Source organism: Ambystoma mexicanum, chromosome 2q, assembly GCF_040938575.1.
Source record: "Ambystoma mexicanum isolate Mex_15411 chromosome 2q, UKY_AmexF1_1, whole genome shotgun sequence".
Lineage (NCBI taxonomy): Eukaryota > Metazoa > Chordata > Amphibia > Caudata > Ambystomatidae > Ambystoma > Ambystoma mexicanum.
Genome location: NC_090924.1, coordinates 319,652,905 through 319,670,496, shown reverse-complemented (window position 1 = coordinate 319,670,496; position 17,592 = coordinate 319,652,905). Strand labels below are relative to the sequence as shown.

General features: G+C 46.6%; 1 protein-coding gene across 1 annotated transcript in view; it reads left to right on the top strand.

Annotated features, from left to right (window-relative positions):
* RPL3L (ribosomal protein L3 like) overlaps window positions 1-17,592 on the top strand; it is a 320,999-nt gene that overhangs the window by 231,134 nt on the left and 72,273 nt on the right. Inside the window, exons 5-7 of the mRNA XM_069647298.1 lie at window positions 8,702-8,888; window positions 10,241-10,401; window positions 16,871-16,972. Of these exons, the coding sequence (XP_069503399.1) occupies window positions 8,702-8,888; window positions 10,241-10,401; window positions 16,871-16,972 (450 nt within the window). The remainder of the gene's footprint in view (window positions 1-8,701; window positions 8,889-10,240; window positions 10,402-16,870; window positions 16,973-17,592) is intronic.

The following is a 17,592-nucleotide window of genomic DNA, read 5'->3' as shown; positions in this document are numbered from 1 at the left end:
GTTTTCATACATTTTCAACATACTCATGAGTTGTGGAGGCATTGATCAATGTCTGCTCTTGGGTCCTGTAGAGCAGATGCTGGGGAAGCACCATCCTGCGTCCAGTCATCAGCTCAAATTGTGACATTTTAGTTGCAGATGAAGGGGTAGATCTGATGGCCAGTAGGACAAGAGGTAATTGAATATCCCAACTTGGCCCAGGATCTGCCACACATTTTTTTTAATATGCTCACAATGGTTTTGTTGTAACGTTCTACTGCACCACTAGAGGCTAGCCGGTAAGCAATATGTAGCTTCCTTTTAACACCAAGTATATCTCACATCTTTGTCATGACTTTGCTGGTGAAAAAGCTACCTCTGTCTGACTCAATCCTTTGGGGTAGACCAAAACGCGAAAAGATGTGGTTGATCATCAGGGCAGCTGCTGTTTCTGCCTTGCAGTTTGGGGCCGGGAGACATTTCACCCATTTAGTAAATAAGCATGTCACGGTCAACATGTACTTATTTCCATTAGAGGAGCGAATCACGGGCCCGATGAAATCTACTTGCAAATCTGACCTTGGCAGTGTCACCCCTCTCTTTTGGAGAGGTGCACAGTGTGTGAGGGATGTTGGCTGAAATTGTGCACACACAAGACACCCCTTCAAGTATTGGTCGAGATCCTGCCCCATGTGTGGCCAGTATGCAACCTTTCTTAAGATTTCAGGTGTTGTATGAAACCCCCTATGACCGGCTGTGGCTGCATCATGGGCGTGACTTAACATCAGGCTTCGGAATGAGGTAGGAACCACCCACTGATCATGGCCAGCTAGGGATTTCCTTACCAACAAACCGTCTTGGATTCAGAACATTTTTGGACATTTCATCAACACTCTGAGGTCCTCTTTCCCAAGGTAATTGGTATCCGTCAGGGGAAAGTTCTCAGGGTCCTCAATGTGTTGATAAAACTTACCAATTATTGGATCCGCTTTTTGAGCCGTAATCAAATCAGCATCTGGGGTCTTCTTACTCCATTGTGCAGTTGAGAGATCATTGTGAGCATTTGTCTGGGACCTAGTGATAGCAGTCACCTGGATTTCCCCCAACAGGGACTCGATCTCTATTAAATCCCCTTGGATGGCCCCGGTTTTGGCCAGCTGATCAGCTAAGTCATTTCCAGTTTTGTCTGGTCCCTCTACTTTGGAATGACCCTTGATCTTTTTCCAGTAGATGGTCATCCCATTCGAGGTGACCAGATCATCAATATTTTGGATTAACTTCCCATGTTTCAAGGGTTTGTTATTAGCACATAACATGCCTCTGGTTTTCCAGTTAACCAGGTGCTCAACGAACCCATTCCGTACATAATCTGAATCTGTGATTATGACCAGTTGATGGAGTTGATGTTGGACAGCAGTGAGGATGGCTTGATGCACAGCCATCAACTCTGCCCATTGACTACTTCGGGAACCAATCTTGTACCCAGTGGAGGGTTCTGGGGACTCATTCACCCATGCATTCCCTACACCTGCCACAAGTTCTTTTTCCCCATTGTTGTCAACATGGTAAGAGCATCCATCCACATAGACAGTGGGCATTCCCTCACACTTGTCTTCTTCAAAGACTTTGTGTGAGGAATTACGGTATGCCTCCATGTTGTCCTTGATTTTTAGATTCTCGTCCTCGAGACAGTTTTCTCTGGCACAATCATGCAAGCCAGCCAGACCTTGCGCGAGGGGACTCTTCTTGTTTTGGCCATATCTGACCTCCACAGGAAAGCCTTGCATTGACAGAATCCAGGAGGTAATTTGGGAATTACTCACATTTCCGGCTTGGATTCTGTCACTTTGGAGATATTGCAGAGGCTGGTGTGGAGTCTCCACTATGATGTGTTCTCCCTGGATGAACGGGCGGTAATTCTTCAATGCCCACACCGTTTCCAGGAGTGCCTTCTCACAATCGTTGAATTTTTCCTCCACAGAGGATAAAGTTTTACTCGCATAGGAGATTACTTTTTTGACCTTGTCATGCTTTTGGTATAATACTGCAGTCAAGCATGTATTAAAGAACCCTGTTTCCAAGAAGAACTCCTTGTTTCTGACAGGGTAAGCTAGGCAAGGCACTTGTGAGAGGCTTCTTTTGAGTTGTCTTACTGCTTCAGATTGTTCTGGACCCCATTTCCACTTGACCCCCCTTCAAAAGATGAATCAGAGGTCTGGTGATCTCTGCGTAGCCCTCAATTAACTTTCTGCTGTAATTAGTCAGTCCAAGGAGGCTCCTTAGTTCCCGCAGAGTTGTGGGGTCCTTCAGTTTCTGGAGTGCTTCCACTTTCTTTTCCTGGGGACAGAGACCCTGAGGAGTAATCTCATGCCCCAAGAAATTCACACGGGTTCTACACCACTGTGCTTTCTGAAAGGAAATCTTTGCTCTGGCGGCCTTCAACTGGGTCAGAACATAACGGATCTCTGCTATGTGTTCCTCCACAGATGAGCTTTTGATGAGGACATCATCTACATAAGCCAGGTTACCCCTAAGGTCGGCGCAGAGTCTCCACTGGCCGTTTCGCTTCAATATCCCCAGCACCGGATTATTGAAGGTGCTGTGGACTGGGCGGATTATCCCATGGGACTCAAGGTTCTTAATGATTTCAGTAAGGGACTCCATTGATGCGAGAGGCATGCAATATTGCTTCACAAACACTGGAGTCATACCAGGGACCGTGGGAATTGTTGTGGTGTGGATGTCGGTGCGACCACAGTCATATGAGTCCACCGCAAAGAGATCTTGAAAATCCAAGAAAACTTGTTTCAACTTTTGCTTCTGCTCCAGAGTCTCACAGGCATCAGCTAGGTTGACTCTCTCTTCAACCATCTGCCTGAAGCCTGGAAAGACTTCTGATTTCGCTAACTCAGCGGCCTCCTCCAGCTGGGTGGAGAAGTCCCTGGTCAAAGTGCTGATTTGGACTTGTGGCTTCAGGTGGGAAAGGCAGCCCTCATGGACCTGAAAAATCACCTCATCCCTCCTGAAGTCACAAGTCACATCTTCCTTACCATAAGGGCAGGAAGTGTACACCAGGAAGTACCCCCCCATGCCGGGTAAAGATCCTGTCTGGTGTTGTGTTGTCATCACTGTCACTGCCAAAACAGTCCTTGGGGATTGGTCCTAACAGTTAATTACCTAGATCAACGGAAAAATGTCGGTCATCAACCGCCATTCCAATAATGATGCCTGCGGCTAGAGTGATACTCTTTAAGTCACTGTTATCCACCTCTATTGGAATGGTGTCATGTTCTATATTGGATAAGAGTGTTGGGTTTACCCCCCAACCCTTGCTGTTGGAGAGAAGCATTTAGAGGAATATAGGCATCAGGGTTTTTCAATTTCTGTCCTCTTTTCACTTTCACTTCTAGGGAGAATTGTCAGGTCCTTCCTGGGATGGTGACTTCCTCTCCAATCTGAATTTCAACTGCATAAGGTAGCAATTGAGCTGACCTAAATACTTTCTCTGGATCATCAAAGCCCATGGGGTTATCCGCTAATCGGTACCAAGCTGTGAAGTTTATTAGGTTCAAACTAATGGCAAAGCGATTGAGAATGTCACCGCCTAAGTAAAAGGTGGCAGTGACATCTCGCACGACCCAACAGTTATGGACTATGCTCTTTTTGCCTATGGAAATTTTGAGCATACACCTGCTTGGCAGGAGATGTTTGGAATTGGGTGCTTCCAGATCCATTTCCCATTTGTCTATGAGTCTAAATGTGGGAAAGGCTGGATCTTTTGGGAGTTGGCGGAACATGGCTTCGCTGATGAAGCTCTTCCCGTTGTTCACACACACTCCGGCGAGAACAGAGTCCTTCCCATCATTTAACTGAACAGGGATGAACAACTGCTCTCCAATTCGCTGAATATCAGCCAGGCTCTGAGCTGATTTCACATCTTTCTGGACTATTGGAGTGGGAATGTCTGATTGTAGATTGGTAAAGAATTTCAGAGTGTTTCCTTCCAGTGTGGAATACCACCTTAAACTGGAAGGAAGGTTGATTTTCAGAAATAGAGAGGACCCCCCATCACCAGTCTGTTATCCTACTGCTATTACGGTCACGTCTGGAATTTGGTTGTTCTGGAAGTTAAATTCTACTTGGTCAGATTTTTGTTCAACCATGTGGCATGTGCCGTTCAAACTAACATGGTTGACACTCTGTTTTAACTTTATTGGTCGTCTAGACTGGGTCCAGAGGACCTTGTTTACGCAATCTATTAGGGGTTACAACCTTCTCAGGAGGTCATTCCCTAGTAAACAAGGGGTGCCCTCTGGAGTCACTACTATGACCGGGTGTTTCACCTTATGTCGCCCAATTTTAATGTCCACATCCGCAGTCCCCTCGATGGGAATTTCCTTCCCGTCAAAGTTCTGAAGTTGTCCAGGAAGAGAAGTGAGAGGATTTTGGTAATTCTCCCCCCTTCCTGAATTTAGTTCATCAAAGGCCTTTTTGGACAGAAGGGTAGCTTGGGATCCGGTGTCCACCAGTGCCAAAATTGTACCCTGCCCCTGTACTTGAACCGGGGTATAGTATCTTCCCTCCTTCTCCACAAGGGGGCACAGATAATGCACATTTTTGGACAACTGGTGGGCTATTTTTTTAGTTTTGGAAATGGAGAGAGAAGAGATTTGGGCAGAATTCTGTGGGGAGTCTTGGGAATCTGAAAGAAAAAGATGGCAACTGGAGATAGGAGAATTTTTGAGTTCCCCTGGTTCCGGTTCAGGGCCGCCCCCCACCCCCCCTTTTTGGTGGCAGTCACCAAAATGGGTTTGAACCAGGGGATTTTGATGATGTTGGTTCTGGGATGGGATGATGGGCAGCGCTAGCTCAGTCCCCACATCTACCCAGTCTGGATGTGAATCCCTTGGGACACATTTTTATTTGGGAGGAGTTCCCCCATCTCTGAAGGAGAAGATCCTTTTCCCAGGATCCTCTGAGGATCCCTCTCCTTCAAATTGGAAGATCTGTACCTCCTCCTCAAAATGGGTCTGTTTGGATCCTTTGTTTCTCCTACCCCCCCCTCTGCTCCTTGGGTGGCAGGCTGTCAGGGGCAGGAGATTTTGTTTCCGGTTCCTGGGTTTCCAGGGGCTGTTCACAAGTGGGGAAGGAAGCTTCCTCCAAGGCTTTACACCCCCCTTCCCCTTGTGCCTCCTCCCTGGTCACCGGTGGGCTATCGGGGTGCTGCCCCCGTCATTGTTCTGGAGGATCAGGTCCAGAGTTTGGGGCATTCTGTACCGGCATGCTCATTTGAGGGTTCTGCTGAGCCCTCAGCATGCGACTCAGATCGTGTGCCATATTTTGGGCCTGGCGCTCAAGCTGTGAAACCCGCTCAGGCTGATACAGGGTTCTGTTTTCTCCCCTGGGCGGATCCCGGGAAGGGTAGCTATCCCTTCTCTGGTAGTACCCCGGGTTGGGAAGATTTGGGTACCCCTCCACCCTTGGCCTCCCCTCTCCCGGATTAGGTTGCCTGGGCTCAGGGAAGTGGGGAAAGAAGGATGGATGAATTTGGGGTTGGAAATTTTGTGGATACCTGGGGAAAAAATTCTGCCCAGGATATGGTGAATTTCTGCCCTCCTTGGGGAAGTTAGGAGGGAAGTTCCCTGGGTTAGGTGCTTGGTTGGATCCCCCCCTTGGGCTGCAGGAGTCCACACTTAACCCAGGATGGGTCGGTTTCCCTTGTAGCGGGGACTTACATAGTCAGGGGAGTGAGGGACCCCATTTGTGGGACTACCTCCTTGACTCCCTGTCTGTGACTGGCACGAGGGCCTTCTGGGCTTAGAATTATTCTGTGCAGGCAGGTTTTTAGGCCCCCTATCTCCAAATCTAAAATGGGGGCAACATTTACCTCTGCCACCTTAGCAGCGGCAGGAGTGCTGGTCGGTTTGGGGCTTTTCTGAGCATTATTTTTATTTTCTATGGGCTTCTGCACCTCATAGATTCGGGTCGCATGTTCAATGACCCAGTCTAGTGACCTTTTCTCATGAAAATCTCTCACTAGGTGGGTCATGATGTATTTCGGCAGCGCATGGAAAAACGTATTAACAAATTCTTTACTGTCCGTGCGCACCCTTTTGGTAGTCTGCGCAAAGGCGCGCTTCAACTCCTGCACAAACTCTTGTGGGGCCTGATCCTCCCCACATTGCAAATTGTAGGCTGCCTTGCGAGCCTCTTGGGGATTCCTATGAACAGAAAAGTGCTTTAAGATGGCCACCCTATATGTGGACCATCTTGAATGATTTTGGCACTCCAGCTCCGCAAAGAAACTGGAGTATTCTGGGGAGAATGTCCATTTGACATACTGAATGCAGCTACTGCTGTCTTTCAAATGGAAAGTCTCCATCATTTGCTCAAAGAGCTCTAAGTGTTCCTACACAGAATACTTGGTGTTCTTGTGATAAGGCGTGATGACACTCCTTATTGCCTTAATCTGTTTTAAGGGGTCCTTAAGCAAGGCCCTTTTTGCCTTATTGGCCTTATTGGTCCGGGTAACCCTGGTCCATTCATCCTCTGACTCAGAGGCACTGCTCCCAGAGGTGCCCGTCTGATCTTCCAGGTTTTCCCGGATTCTGTGAGCCTGGGAATGGCTGGCAGAATGTGGGGACCTAGTCTCCTGTGTCCTGGGATGCTCAGAGGAGTCTTCTGATTACTCCTTGCTCCCAGGATTCGATGGGTACCCCCCCGCCCCCACTGACCTAACTGGGCAGAGGTTTTCAGGATGCCCTTAGTGGGCCTACTCTCCTGGTGTTCCCCACTAAATTGTACTGTACTTGGGTGCCCATACCCGGATGCCCGCCCATACATTCCTGGGAGGTACTGGTCTATGAGCCCCATATGTCTGACTGGATAGTAATCTGCCATCCCTGTGGCCCTGGGCTCATGTGCACCAGGGGACATGGGGGTGGCAGAGTCCAGGGACTGGGAGAGATGGAGGCCTCTGGGACTAGGGCTCCTGAGGTTATGCTCAGGTGTTTCCCTTTCCCAGCGAACCTCATATCTATCAGCCCCTGCTCCCTGTTGCCATCTTCCACCCTCCTGGTGTGCTCTACCAAGTTTTGATGCTCTTTTTGGAGGTCACACAGTCCCTGGAGGGCCAGGTGATTTTCTTCCAGCTTCCCTTTTAAGTTACAGACTTCCTGGCCTAAGGTATCCCTTTCCTGAGCAAGAGCCTGTCTCTGCGCCGCCAGGTCGTCCCTCTGCCTTTGAAGGGCGCCAGCTTTATGGCGCTCTTCCCCAAATTCTGCCTGGGTGTCCAGGTCTTTCAGAATTAATTTGTTGCACTCTGCCTTCTCTCTATCCAGGTGGCTTTGCAGGGTCACTACCTGCTCTGCACATGCCCTATTGAAATCCAGTTGTTGCTCCAGCTTTTTCTGGCTCTGCAGTAGGAAGTCCAAACCTTCTTGATACTCCTTCTGCAAGGCCAGAATTCTGGTATCCTGGTCTGCCTTTTCCTGTTGCAGGATACCCATGTCCTCTTTTATTTTAATTAGATACTGCCTACTTTCGTTTTCTGACTCCTGGCTCCTCTGCAGCCTGTGCTCAGAAGAGTCCAGATCAGATTGGGCCTTCTCTAATGCCATCAGTTGCCTACTTGCCAGATCATGGGCTTCAGCACATTTGTCCTGTATGGCTCCCATAGATAAATATAAATATGCCGCTACCCTGGCAATCTTGTTGTGCTCATCCTTGGCCTTAGGAGCCATATATAGTTCACTCAGGGCCACATGTAAGGCACCCTGATCTCTCCAGATAGCTAACCCAGTTGCAGTGACCTGTTGTGTGATTGCCTGACACCACACATTCTGGTCCTGCTCAGTCCACTCACCTCTCACAAATAGCTTATGTAAGAGGTGCTCTCTAGCTATCTTGATGTCTACCAACGTCGCCATTCGGGAAATTGATTTCCTTCCTGACTTACAGAAGTTTATTATTTTATTTTGCAAAACAGACCGTTTCCTTTTGAGGGGTGCTTTTACAGCGTAACACAGCGTGGTAGCCCAACAGGACTTATGTATCCTGTCAGTCAGCATATTGTATTACGCTGCACAAGTGGTAGATCTAATCCAGAAATCCCGGACCACAGCCCCCAATCTGTAAGTGCTTCAATCCAGCACTCCAACTAAATCAATGCCTAGTCTGGGACGCCCAATGGAAGCCCTTATTTATATATTTTTATGTCAAAGTTCTTTAAATCTGGATGTTGAACCCTTATATAACGCCCCTCTCTTTGAATCTCCCCAACCTCACTGAGCCAAGAAGTAGATTCGTTTTGCAAATTAAAAGGTTTATTTGAAGAATGGAACAATATTTATATATCAGTGTTCATATTCATAAGTGTGCTATTCAGATACTACTTTATTCATAAAAGTGTGATATATAACAAATGACCAATACATAAAATAAAATACATTTATGTAGGGATAAGCCCTCTCTTAATTCCACCAACATGTTTGTATTGGTTGTTTACTCTGGCTGTTTTGATGTTGAACATTCGAACTGGGCTGTGCTATGTACCTCTTCCAGGCAATGTACAGAGTATTTTTGCACTTTTGTCTTGTATCACTCTTCTGAAATGTCCTTGTGGGTTTTGCTTTGGGAGTTTGTGCCTTGCCAGGTCTTCTGTTGATGGCATTCCACCTGAGCCTGTTCTTCCCTGTGTCTTTGCCTCCACTGTGTCTCACAGATGAAACTGCTCCCGCTCCGGCAGAAGAAGGCCCACGTGATGGAGATTCAGCTGAACGGCGGCACTGTGGCCGAGAAGGTAGACTGGGCCCATGAGAAGCTGGAGAAGCAGGTCTCCATCCACACCGTCTTCAGTCAGGATGAAATGATAGACGTCATTGGAGTCACCAAAGGCCATGGCATGAAAGGTACACACCTGCTCCATCTACCTTGAAGCCATTTTAATTATTGCACGAATCATGAATAATCTCAGGCTCAAAATACAGAATAAATATCCCATTCCAGGGAAGGTGAGACGCGCGCACACACACACACACACACACACACACACACACACACACACGCGCACACGCGCACACGCACACGCACACACACACACACACACACACACACCCCCCGCCCCCCCCGCGCCCCACCCCCCACCCCCCCCTCTACCTCTAAGAAAGTTTTGGTGGTTTTAATGTGAAAGTAGGAAAGTCAGTTTGAGCCAAGTCACATAATCCACAAAGCCACCTATCGCTGGAAGTTCACCTCCAGTTCTGAGCCACAACATCAAGGCATTATGGGTATCCAAATGAGCTCAAATGCAAACCTTTTTCTCCAGGAAATTGTCTTTCTCTAAGAGGGCAGTGCTGCTTTATACATAGTTTCTTTAACCCAAGACAGACATTTGCAGGGCTGCCAAGACAACTACATACCTGATTTCACCCTTATTATGCATCATCAGTGCAGTAGAGTCCTGACAGCCTTTTGGTTGGGGCATTTGGCCATGTTTTCCCAACACCAAGAAAGTTGTGCTGGGTTTTAAAGGTTTGAAAAAAAACCTTTCACCTGAAATGTGAAAGTAGGAAAGACCATTTGAGCAAAGTCACACATTCCACAACGCCACCTAGAAGCCATCGGTAGAAGTTCATCTCCAGTTCTGAGCCACAATAGCAAGGCATCGTGGGTATGCAAATTAGCTCAAATGCTAACCTTTTTTATCCAGGAAATTGAACTTCCAGTGATGGCTACTAGGTGGCATTGTGGAATGTGTACCATAACTGCAGATCCAGTGTTAGAAGAGAAGATTGGTGTGTACCTATCGTATACCTACCAACCACCTGGTCTACCTTGCCTCTGCTGCGATAAATTAAATGACACAGGTCATGGGCCCCATAAACTCTGAAGTGACTGGTTGCATGTTGTCTGTTCTGCTGGCCAGCTATGAATAATGCTAAAATGTTGATGTGAGTGTGTGACTGACAGCTCAACAGAATGCTGAGGAGGGGCTGCTTTGTGATACTCTGAATGTTTTAAAAGGAGGTCTAAGCTGGAGTGCATTTGGATGCCCCATGGATGGTCTTTCCATGAAGACTAACTGGAACCTTAATGCATTTAACTATATATATATGTATATATATATATAATAGACCGCCATCAGAATATTACATTTACAGAATTCAGTGAAACCATCCCGCTCTATGCACTTTGACCTCAGTGTATTTTTGTTGCTGCAGGTGCATTGGATCTAGCCACTTCATGCTTTCTTCACTCTTAGGCGTCACCTCCCGCTGGCACACAAAGAAGCTCCCCAGAAAGACCCACAAAGGCCTACGTAAAGTTGCCTGCATTGGAGCCTGGCATCCGGCCCGCGTTTCTTATACCATGGCCCGCGCTGGTCAGAAGGGTTACCACCATCGGACTGAGCTGAACAAAAAGGTAAGGTCAGCACATGCAACTTATTTAGCAACTGTGTCCAGGAAAATGCCACACAATCGGCAGGTCTGTACTGTTGGTCAGTCTACTGTTGTCTACAGCAGAAAGAGACACCAGGTCAGCAGTTGTACACATAGTACAATTAATCTGGGTCAGCATATCTTTATCGCACATTAGCTAACATGCCATCAGACAGGGGTGTTGCTAGGTCTGGAAAAGATCCGGGGCAACTTCTATCTGGTGCTACAACCAAAAGACCAGGCGCTATATCCCCCTTAGCCCCCCCTAGGAACGCCTCTGCCATCAGATATGTGCAGTACATGAGCCACTTGCTTAGCAGATGTGCACAGCACACTTATGACTGAGACAGTAATACCCAATTTGTTAGCCAGATTTTTTGCTGCTTTTTTACTACAAAAATATAGATGGTAAATTTTCGTAAGGCATATAGAAAGGTGTGTGTGGAATGGAAGGGTGAGGTGTTGGGGGTCTTGCCTGCTTTTTGTGGTAAAAAAGCAATAAAAACGGCCAAAACAATTCGTCAAAATGGCTGTTCGGCAAAAGAAAATGTTCCTAGATCCACTGAGGCGCCAGATGTGTACACTACCTTCTTCCTGAGTCAGCTGATGTGAATAGCACATAAGCCACTAAGCCATCAGATATGTACAGCACATGTTTTTCTTAATGAACGGACACTTCACTAAGCCAGTAGATGCCACTGCATCAGCAGATCTTATTGAATGGGAGTCTTCAGCATACCATTGGTCTAGTGTAAAGATGTGTATTCAACAGTTAAGATGAATTTCCTGAAATGTGGCCTGGAGGACAGATTTAATGGGAGGCCATCCTGTTTATAGTGAAGAGGGAAATTCTGGGCGTTTAGCCAAACCATTCAAGGTGAGAGTGGTGGAAGAGTGGTCAGGAGAGGTGAGTGAGGTCTGGGGTCCACAATGAACACACACAGTGAAATACACACTGATTCTACTTAGTTAAGTACAACAATACTCTATTTATTGTAGGCCCAAAAACACACTATAAAAATCAATTAGGTAATATTATCACACAACACTTTAAATATAACACATATATACAGACACAGTTGGTTAATAAAATGCACACAATTCAACAATACACCTGAGAGGGAAAGTAAGTTATTTGAATGGGGCATTGTGCCCAACAAAAACACAAAGTACCTTTAGAAGATGGGACAACATTAGGAAATCTTGCTGTGAGTGTTAATATTTCTCCAAAAGTCTTACAAAGGATTTACAGTTCAGTAAAGTACTTTTCCTACCTCCTAGGGCAGCTATTTCAACAAACATTTAAAAAACAATGGCATGGAATATAAATCTAAGTTCACAAACTTTATAATGGAGGAGATGGCAGCACAGGTAAGTATTACGGTTACTCACTGCCCTTACTTCGATTTTCCCAAAGAACTTGGCAAGTCGAATGGGGGTCATTGTTTTTCCCACCATTGGATCCAATAGAGGATGCCCAGGAGCTGTTGGTGCAAGGAGGTTTCCGGTCGGGTCCAGGAGCTGAATGCAACGCTTTCCAGCAAAGAAATGCAGCCGGCACTGATGCAGAGCACTTCAGGACACTCTAGCAGATAGGGGAAGGTCAGTTCCAGTGACAGTCACTGCACACGGTCACAGACAAAGGAAGCCTTCCAGAACAGGACCCGTCATTGATGGGATGCTAAATGCTGGCAGGAAGGCAACTTGTAGTAATAGCTTCAGACACTCAATGGTCCAGACAAAAATTGGGAATGGCGATACTTCTGGCACGGTAGCCCAAAATGGGAGCTGATCAGTACACTGGGTGGTCTATGGGCACTTCCAAAGGCTCCACGCTGCAGGATCCTTAGAAGGCATTGAGACTGGCTGTTTTCACCAGTCCAAAGGGTTGAGGTACCAGCAAGGGTCTTCTGAGATCAGGTTGTCCAGCGGGGCTTCATCGGGACAGCAGCATGAATGGTCACCAGGCCTATTCAGGATTCATCCCTGGATCTTCCTTCGTCTGCCCAGCTGCACACGATACTTGGCTCCTCTTTTGATCCTCTGGGAGGCCTGCAGGGCTCATCCTCTTATCCTAAATTCAGGTAAGTGATCAAACGTAGCCCTCCAATTGAAAGGATCTGCACCACCCATGCACACTAGCAGAGGTGCAATCAGGGACCACTGTGGGGCTGACTCATGCATGCACACCAGACATACTGGCACCAGTGTATGGATTGGGACCAGACAGTCCAAGCCCACTTCCTGGCTCCAAACACACATGGCATGCACTAGCCCCAGAAAACAGCAGCGGGTACATTAATGACCATAACAGGGTATTCCTAACCTGAGAAGGCACGAAGAAGGCCAAAGAACAAAATGGCCAAAGAACAAGAGAAACATCTTGTGGGACGGACATTTTAGGACACTTGCCACTGTAAGTAGCCAAACGTGGTAAAAATGTGATAACTAAAAATATAGCAAATATGGTAAAAATGTTACTGCTGCACCAGCTTGTCTTTAGGCTAATTTAAAAGTAACCAAGAATCCCTTTGGTGTAAGTCTATGGTGATTACAAAAGTATCTCCATTGCACTGCATTGAAAGATGCTGTGTGCAATAGGCAAAAGTTACCCAAACAGATAACAAGTAAAAGTACAAAATAAAAACATTGTTTCCCAGTACTGACAGTCGAGAGCACTAGTTGGATTCCCCATAAAAAATGAGTGAAGGCCAGGGAAGTGAATGTAAATAGTCAGGACATAGAGTAAAACTAAAACAACAAATTTGGGGGTCAGTAGAATATGGAGGGGAAAGTTGCCTAAAAGAGAAAACTTTCCTAACAGTAACAAACTGCGTTCAGTCACAATTCTCATTGGCTCACCGGAGGTGGAGAGCGCAAGACTGGGCGTCACTTGGTTCAGTGACCTTGAAATCAGCTAAGTGTTGACAAAATTCAGGGAAGTAAGCATTCATGATGTTCTCAAGCGTAAGTAAAGTAATTATACCTTCAAATAGCTCAACCTGTAGTAATTCACCCAACCATGCAGGTCTTTCAGGGAGACATCAGTTCATGACATCTGCAGAATATCATCCTTCTCCTTATGATCCCTAAAACTCCTCCGATTCTGAGTGGGAGTCTTACCAAATCACAATACAAAAGCAGCTTTCCTACTCTCATACTCCACTCTTCCTTCAGCACTCAACTCCAAAATAGCAGTAGATTTACTCTGGGGTAGATAGGAAAGAAGGAACTCAAACTGACTGTCTTCAGGCACACACACTGCGCACCAGAGCTACAATCACAACTATTCAACCACCACACAACATCCATCCCTTCCTCATACACACTGACTAGGTTCTTGGGGAATTTAGGTTGAGGGATAGACCCTGAACCAGAATTTTGGGCTTGAGTATTCCCTAAGCCTAATCTCCTGAGTTCAGTCTCTTGAGCTCTGATATCTCTGGCTCAGAATATTCAGTCTCTTTCTCCTTAGCAGACAGTTCTGTCTCATACGTTTTTAGGGCAAACTCCTGAATTATATAGTTTTGTGCTCTGTCTCCAGTTGGGCCTTTTTCAGCTCCAACTCCAGGGCTCTAACTCTGAGTATCTCTCTCTCACTAAGGAGTAAGAGTCCCTGTCAGATGGAGCAGATACAATAGGAGGAGTAGAGGAAAGCTCTCTAGTATCTACACCAGGATTTTCAGAGTGATATTCCTGAGTAAACCTAATGAGGGCTGCTTGTGCACCTGTAGCAGTGAGACGTCTGCCAGTATAAGCAGATGTTAATTTCCTGGCATTCATCTTGTGTAGAGACCCACAACTAAGGGTTGCCTTCCTAAGGAGAAAAAAAAGGTTAGTACCCCTGCAGTCCACTCACAGTCCAGAGCAAGAGATCTAAGAGGGAGAGTGGGGCAAAGCCCTAAATACCACAGCAAAAAGGGTTTGGCCAAAGACCAGCCACCAATCCTCAGAGGGAGCTGAAGGGAAAGGGTCAGATGACCAACTTTACTGGTTGGTCAGTAGGACTGCTACTCGTCATGGACCACACCCACAAGAAGTGAGAGCGGGAGCCATGGGTTCTACACTGGTATAAAACATTCAGAACTAATATGGAAGCTACTGTGTGGGTTTACAAACCACAATATGGTCAGAACAGCCATTTTGAGTCTATCTAGTGGTTGCCCTGAACAAAGGTAGCCCAAAAATTCAAAATGTCTGATTACATTGGTACCCCAGTGGCTAACAAAAAGGTACATTGGGATGCCAATGCGGGAAAATAGTTTGCACCCCTGGTGAAGCAAACACTAAAATAAAGCTGCCTTCATCCCACTCCCTAAAACCAATGTGGGGTGATATAATCACCCTGGGGCAAGAATAAGGCGCCTGAGAAACGGTTGTGGGACTGGGCGCATTATGGGTGGCCCAATACCGTAAACCTTAAGTAAGGAAAAAAGTCTTGCAGTAGCAGGGGGACTTCAGGAAAGGTCCATCTTGCCACCAAAAATAGGTTAGTGGTCCAAAAATAGATGGGAAAAAGCTGAGGCACCCTAGAATACTCAAGATAGGAATTCCGTCTTAACCAAACCTATGGCTAGCTCCGGAGGGAATCCTTTGAGGTTCATGCTGAATCGCCAGGAATGCATGAGTGCCTGCTTCTTCGTATTGCTGAGGGGCACAATCGCAGAGTTGGTGGGATTGAGTTTCAAGTAAGTGCTTGACATTTGCTGGAATGAATGACTCTGCGCAGTGAGAGGCCAGTTAGATATAACTGTGTATCTTCTGTATATCAATCATGCAAGACACCAGGGTTGCTGAAGAAAGTGCTGATAGGCTGCATGTACAAAGTGAAGATGACTGGTGACAGAATGGAGCCTTGAAGGACCCTGCATGAAACTGGGCAGTGCATTGATCTGAACGCACCCATCTGATTGATCCAGAGCCTTTTGATAGGTTAAAGGCGAACCAGTGGAGCACAGAGTCCAAGCAGTGTCAGTAGAGTTGCTTTGTAAACGGTGTGCTAGGCTAGAAAGAGGTAGAACCACAAGACACAAGAGTGACATTGATGAATTCATTGCATGGTAGCTGCTTCGGTACTGCAACAGGATCTGAACCACAATGGATTACTTTGTCTCGTTGTATGGCTACTCCTTTTCAATGATCTTCCCCATGCAGTGGATGTTTTTGATTAGTAGGACTGGAGTTTAGCGGCCAGAGTTACTTTAGCATAATAAGACTGTTCTGAGTCAGTGGTGCGTTGGCGATTTGGAGAGTGGTAGGAGCAACTGACCCCTGGACAATGGTGGCAGGAAAGATATCGGGCCTCATTACGAGTTTGCCGGTTCAGATACAACGGTACTGGTAAGCTTTCCGGTACCATTGTATCCGGACCGGCAAACTCCGAGTTCTGCGAACGGGTGCCTTTCATTCCACCAGGTCTGACCTGGTGGATTGAAAATCACCCGCGAGCACAGCATTTCGGATGCACAGGCACCGTTGTTAATGGTGCTGCTGCATCCGGCTTCCCCATTCCCATTGAGCCCTATCCGGCTCAAATGGAAATGGGGAAGAATTTTTTCCGGCGCCCAGGAATGGCCAAATACTGGGTCCGGCAACGCCGTAATGACCCGGTAATTGCCAATTTCTGGGTGCCGGAAAAAATGCAACTACGGCGGGAGCCGTGCCAGGGTTATAATGTGGTCATCGTACCTGGTGGACTTGAGCGATTCAATGATGCTAGTGTTTATCGGTCATGATGGGCTTAGGGTCACACCATCTAATTGCTGACCTATATGGGAACGTTGGATGGGGTGGGCTAGCAGCAGTGGTGCCCTCCTTGCGAGTTCTACTTTTTGAGATTTCGTGAATACAAAGTTAATTGGTGGTGCTGAACTGACTGAGGAATTGATGGGTTCATTGACAGAACTGCAGCAGTGCAATATCACCTGAATTCAGGGCCTTGATACTAGGGCCATACACTTATGTTCCTATTCTGACACACCAACATGAAGAAAATAACATTACGTGTGATTTGAATCTGCCTCCACACACAACAAAGATGGATCAGGGATCCACTGGATTCCTGTGTCAAAATGAATGGGCGTGCAGACCATCCACAGGAATTCAAGTGAGGGGTTCCTGTGCTGAGGTTGTATGCCACACTCATCTACAGGATATGATATATGCCATTTATAACGCGCCTATACACAAGTGTTTCGATCTACATCACATGTACATCACTTGCAGCAAGTCACTTTGTGTGAGACCTCCCGTGCGGGAAAGTGTTTCTGTGGTCGGAAAAGGACAGAAGTCCGACTTCCACAGTTTTCCACCCACACTGCTCCAAAGGAGGGTGAGGGTTTGCACGTATCCACTCCGAGTCTGGGCCAGCCTGGGTAGTATTTTGAACTTACTTTTTTGCTGTTCTTTGAGTGTTCCACATGTTGGACAAATGCTTCTTTTTCACTCTGCAGATCTATCGGATTGGCCATGGAATACACCTTGAGGAAGGGAAAATAATCAAGAATAATGCTGCCACGACCTTCGACATCACCGACAAGTCCATCACACCCCTGGTGAGAGATAACATTGTGATAAGGTGTTATGTTAACCTCCCAAAGCTCAGTTTCCAAACACAACTTCATCCACACTCTCTCCCAGGCCAATAGCTTGCCAGAATTTCATATCTGCTGTTAATTACTCGTTTGATTGCAACAAAGAGAGGGCGTGTGCTGGGCTAGAGCCATCTTGAGATTTTGGAAGCCCAGTGTGAATGGAGCTTTGAAGTCTACAGATTTAGACTTCTCCAAAACCAAAGAAATTAAGGTATCCAAGAAACTCTGGCCGTGCCCCCTCCCCGTTCATTGTAATCACAGCCCATACCTTGATATACTGCCATGGCGGAGATCAAAATAAGGTGAGCACTCCCTTTAAGTCGCTATGCTTTCTTCAATGTTGCCGGAGTCAAAATAACAAACGAGGGGCATTTCAAGGGCAACATTAACATTCCACGATAAGGGCACTTGTGTTCTAACATAAGTACGGGTTGCATTGTAACAAATGAGTCCATCAGGATGGCTTACAAGCTGCAGCAAAGATGCAGCACACAGATCAGAAGCCATTTGGAAAAGGCACACATGCTGTAGCATGAAAGCAAAGTACTCAGATTAGTTGCCTCACAGAATGTACAAGTGCT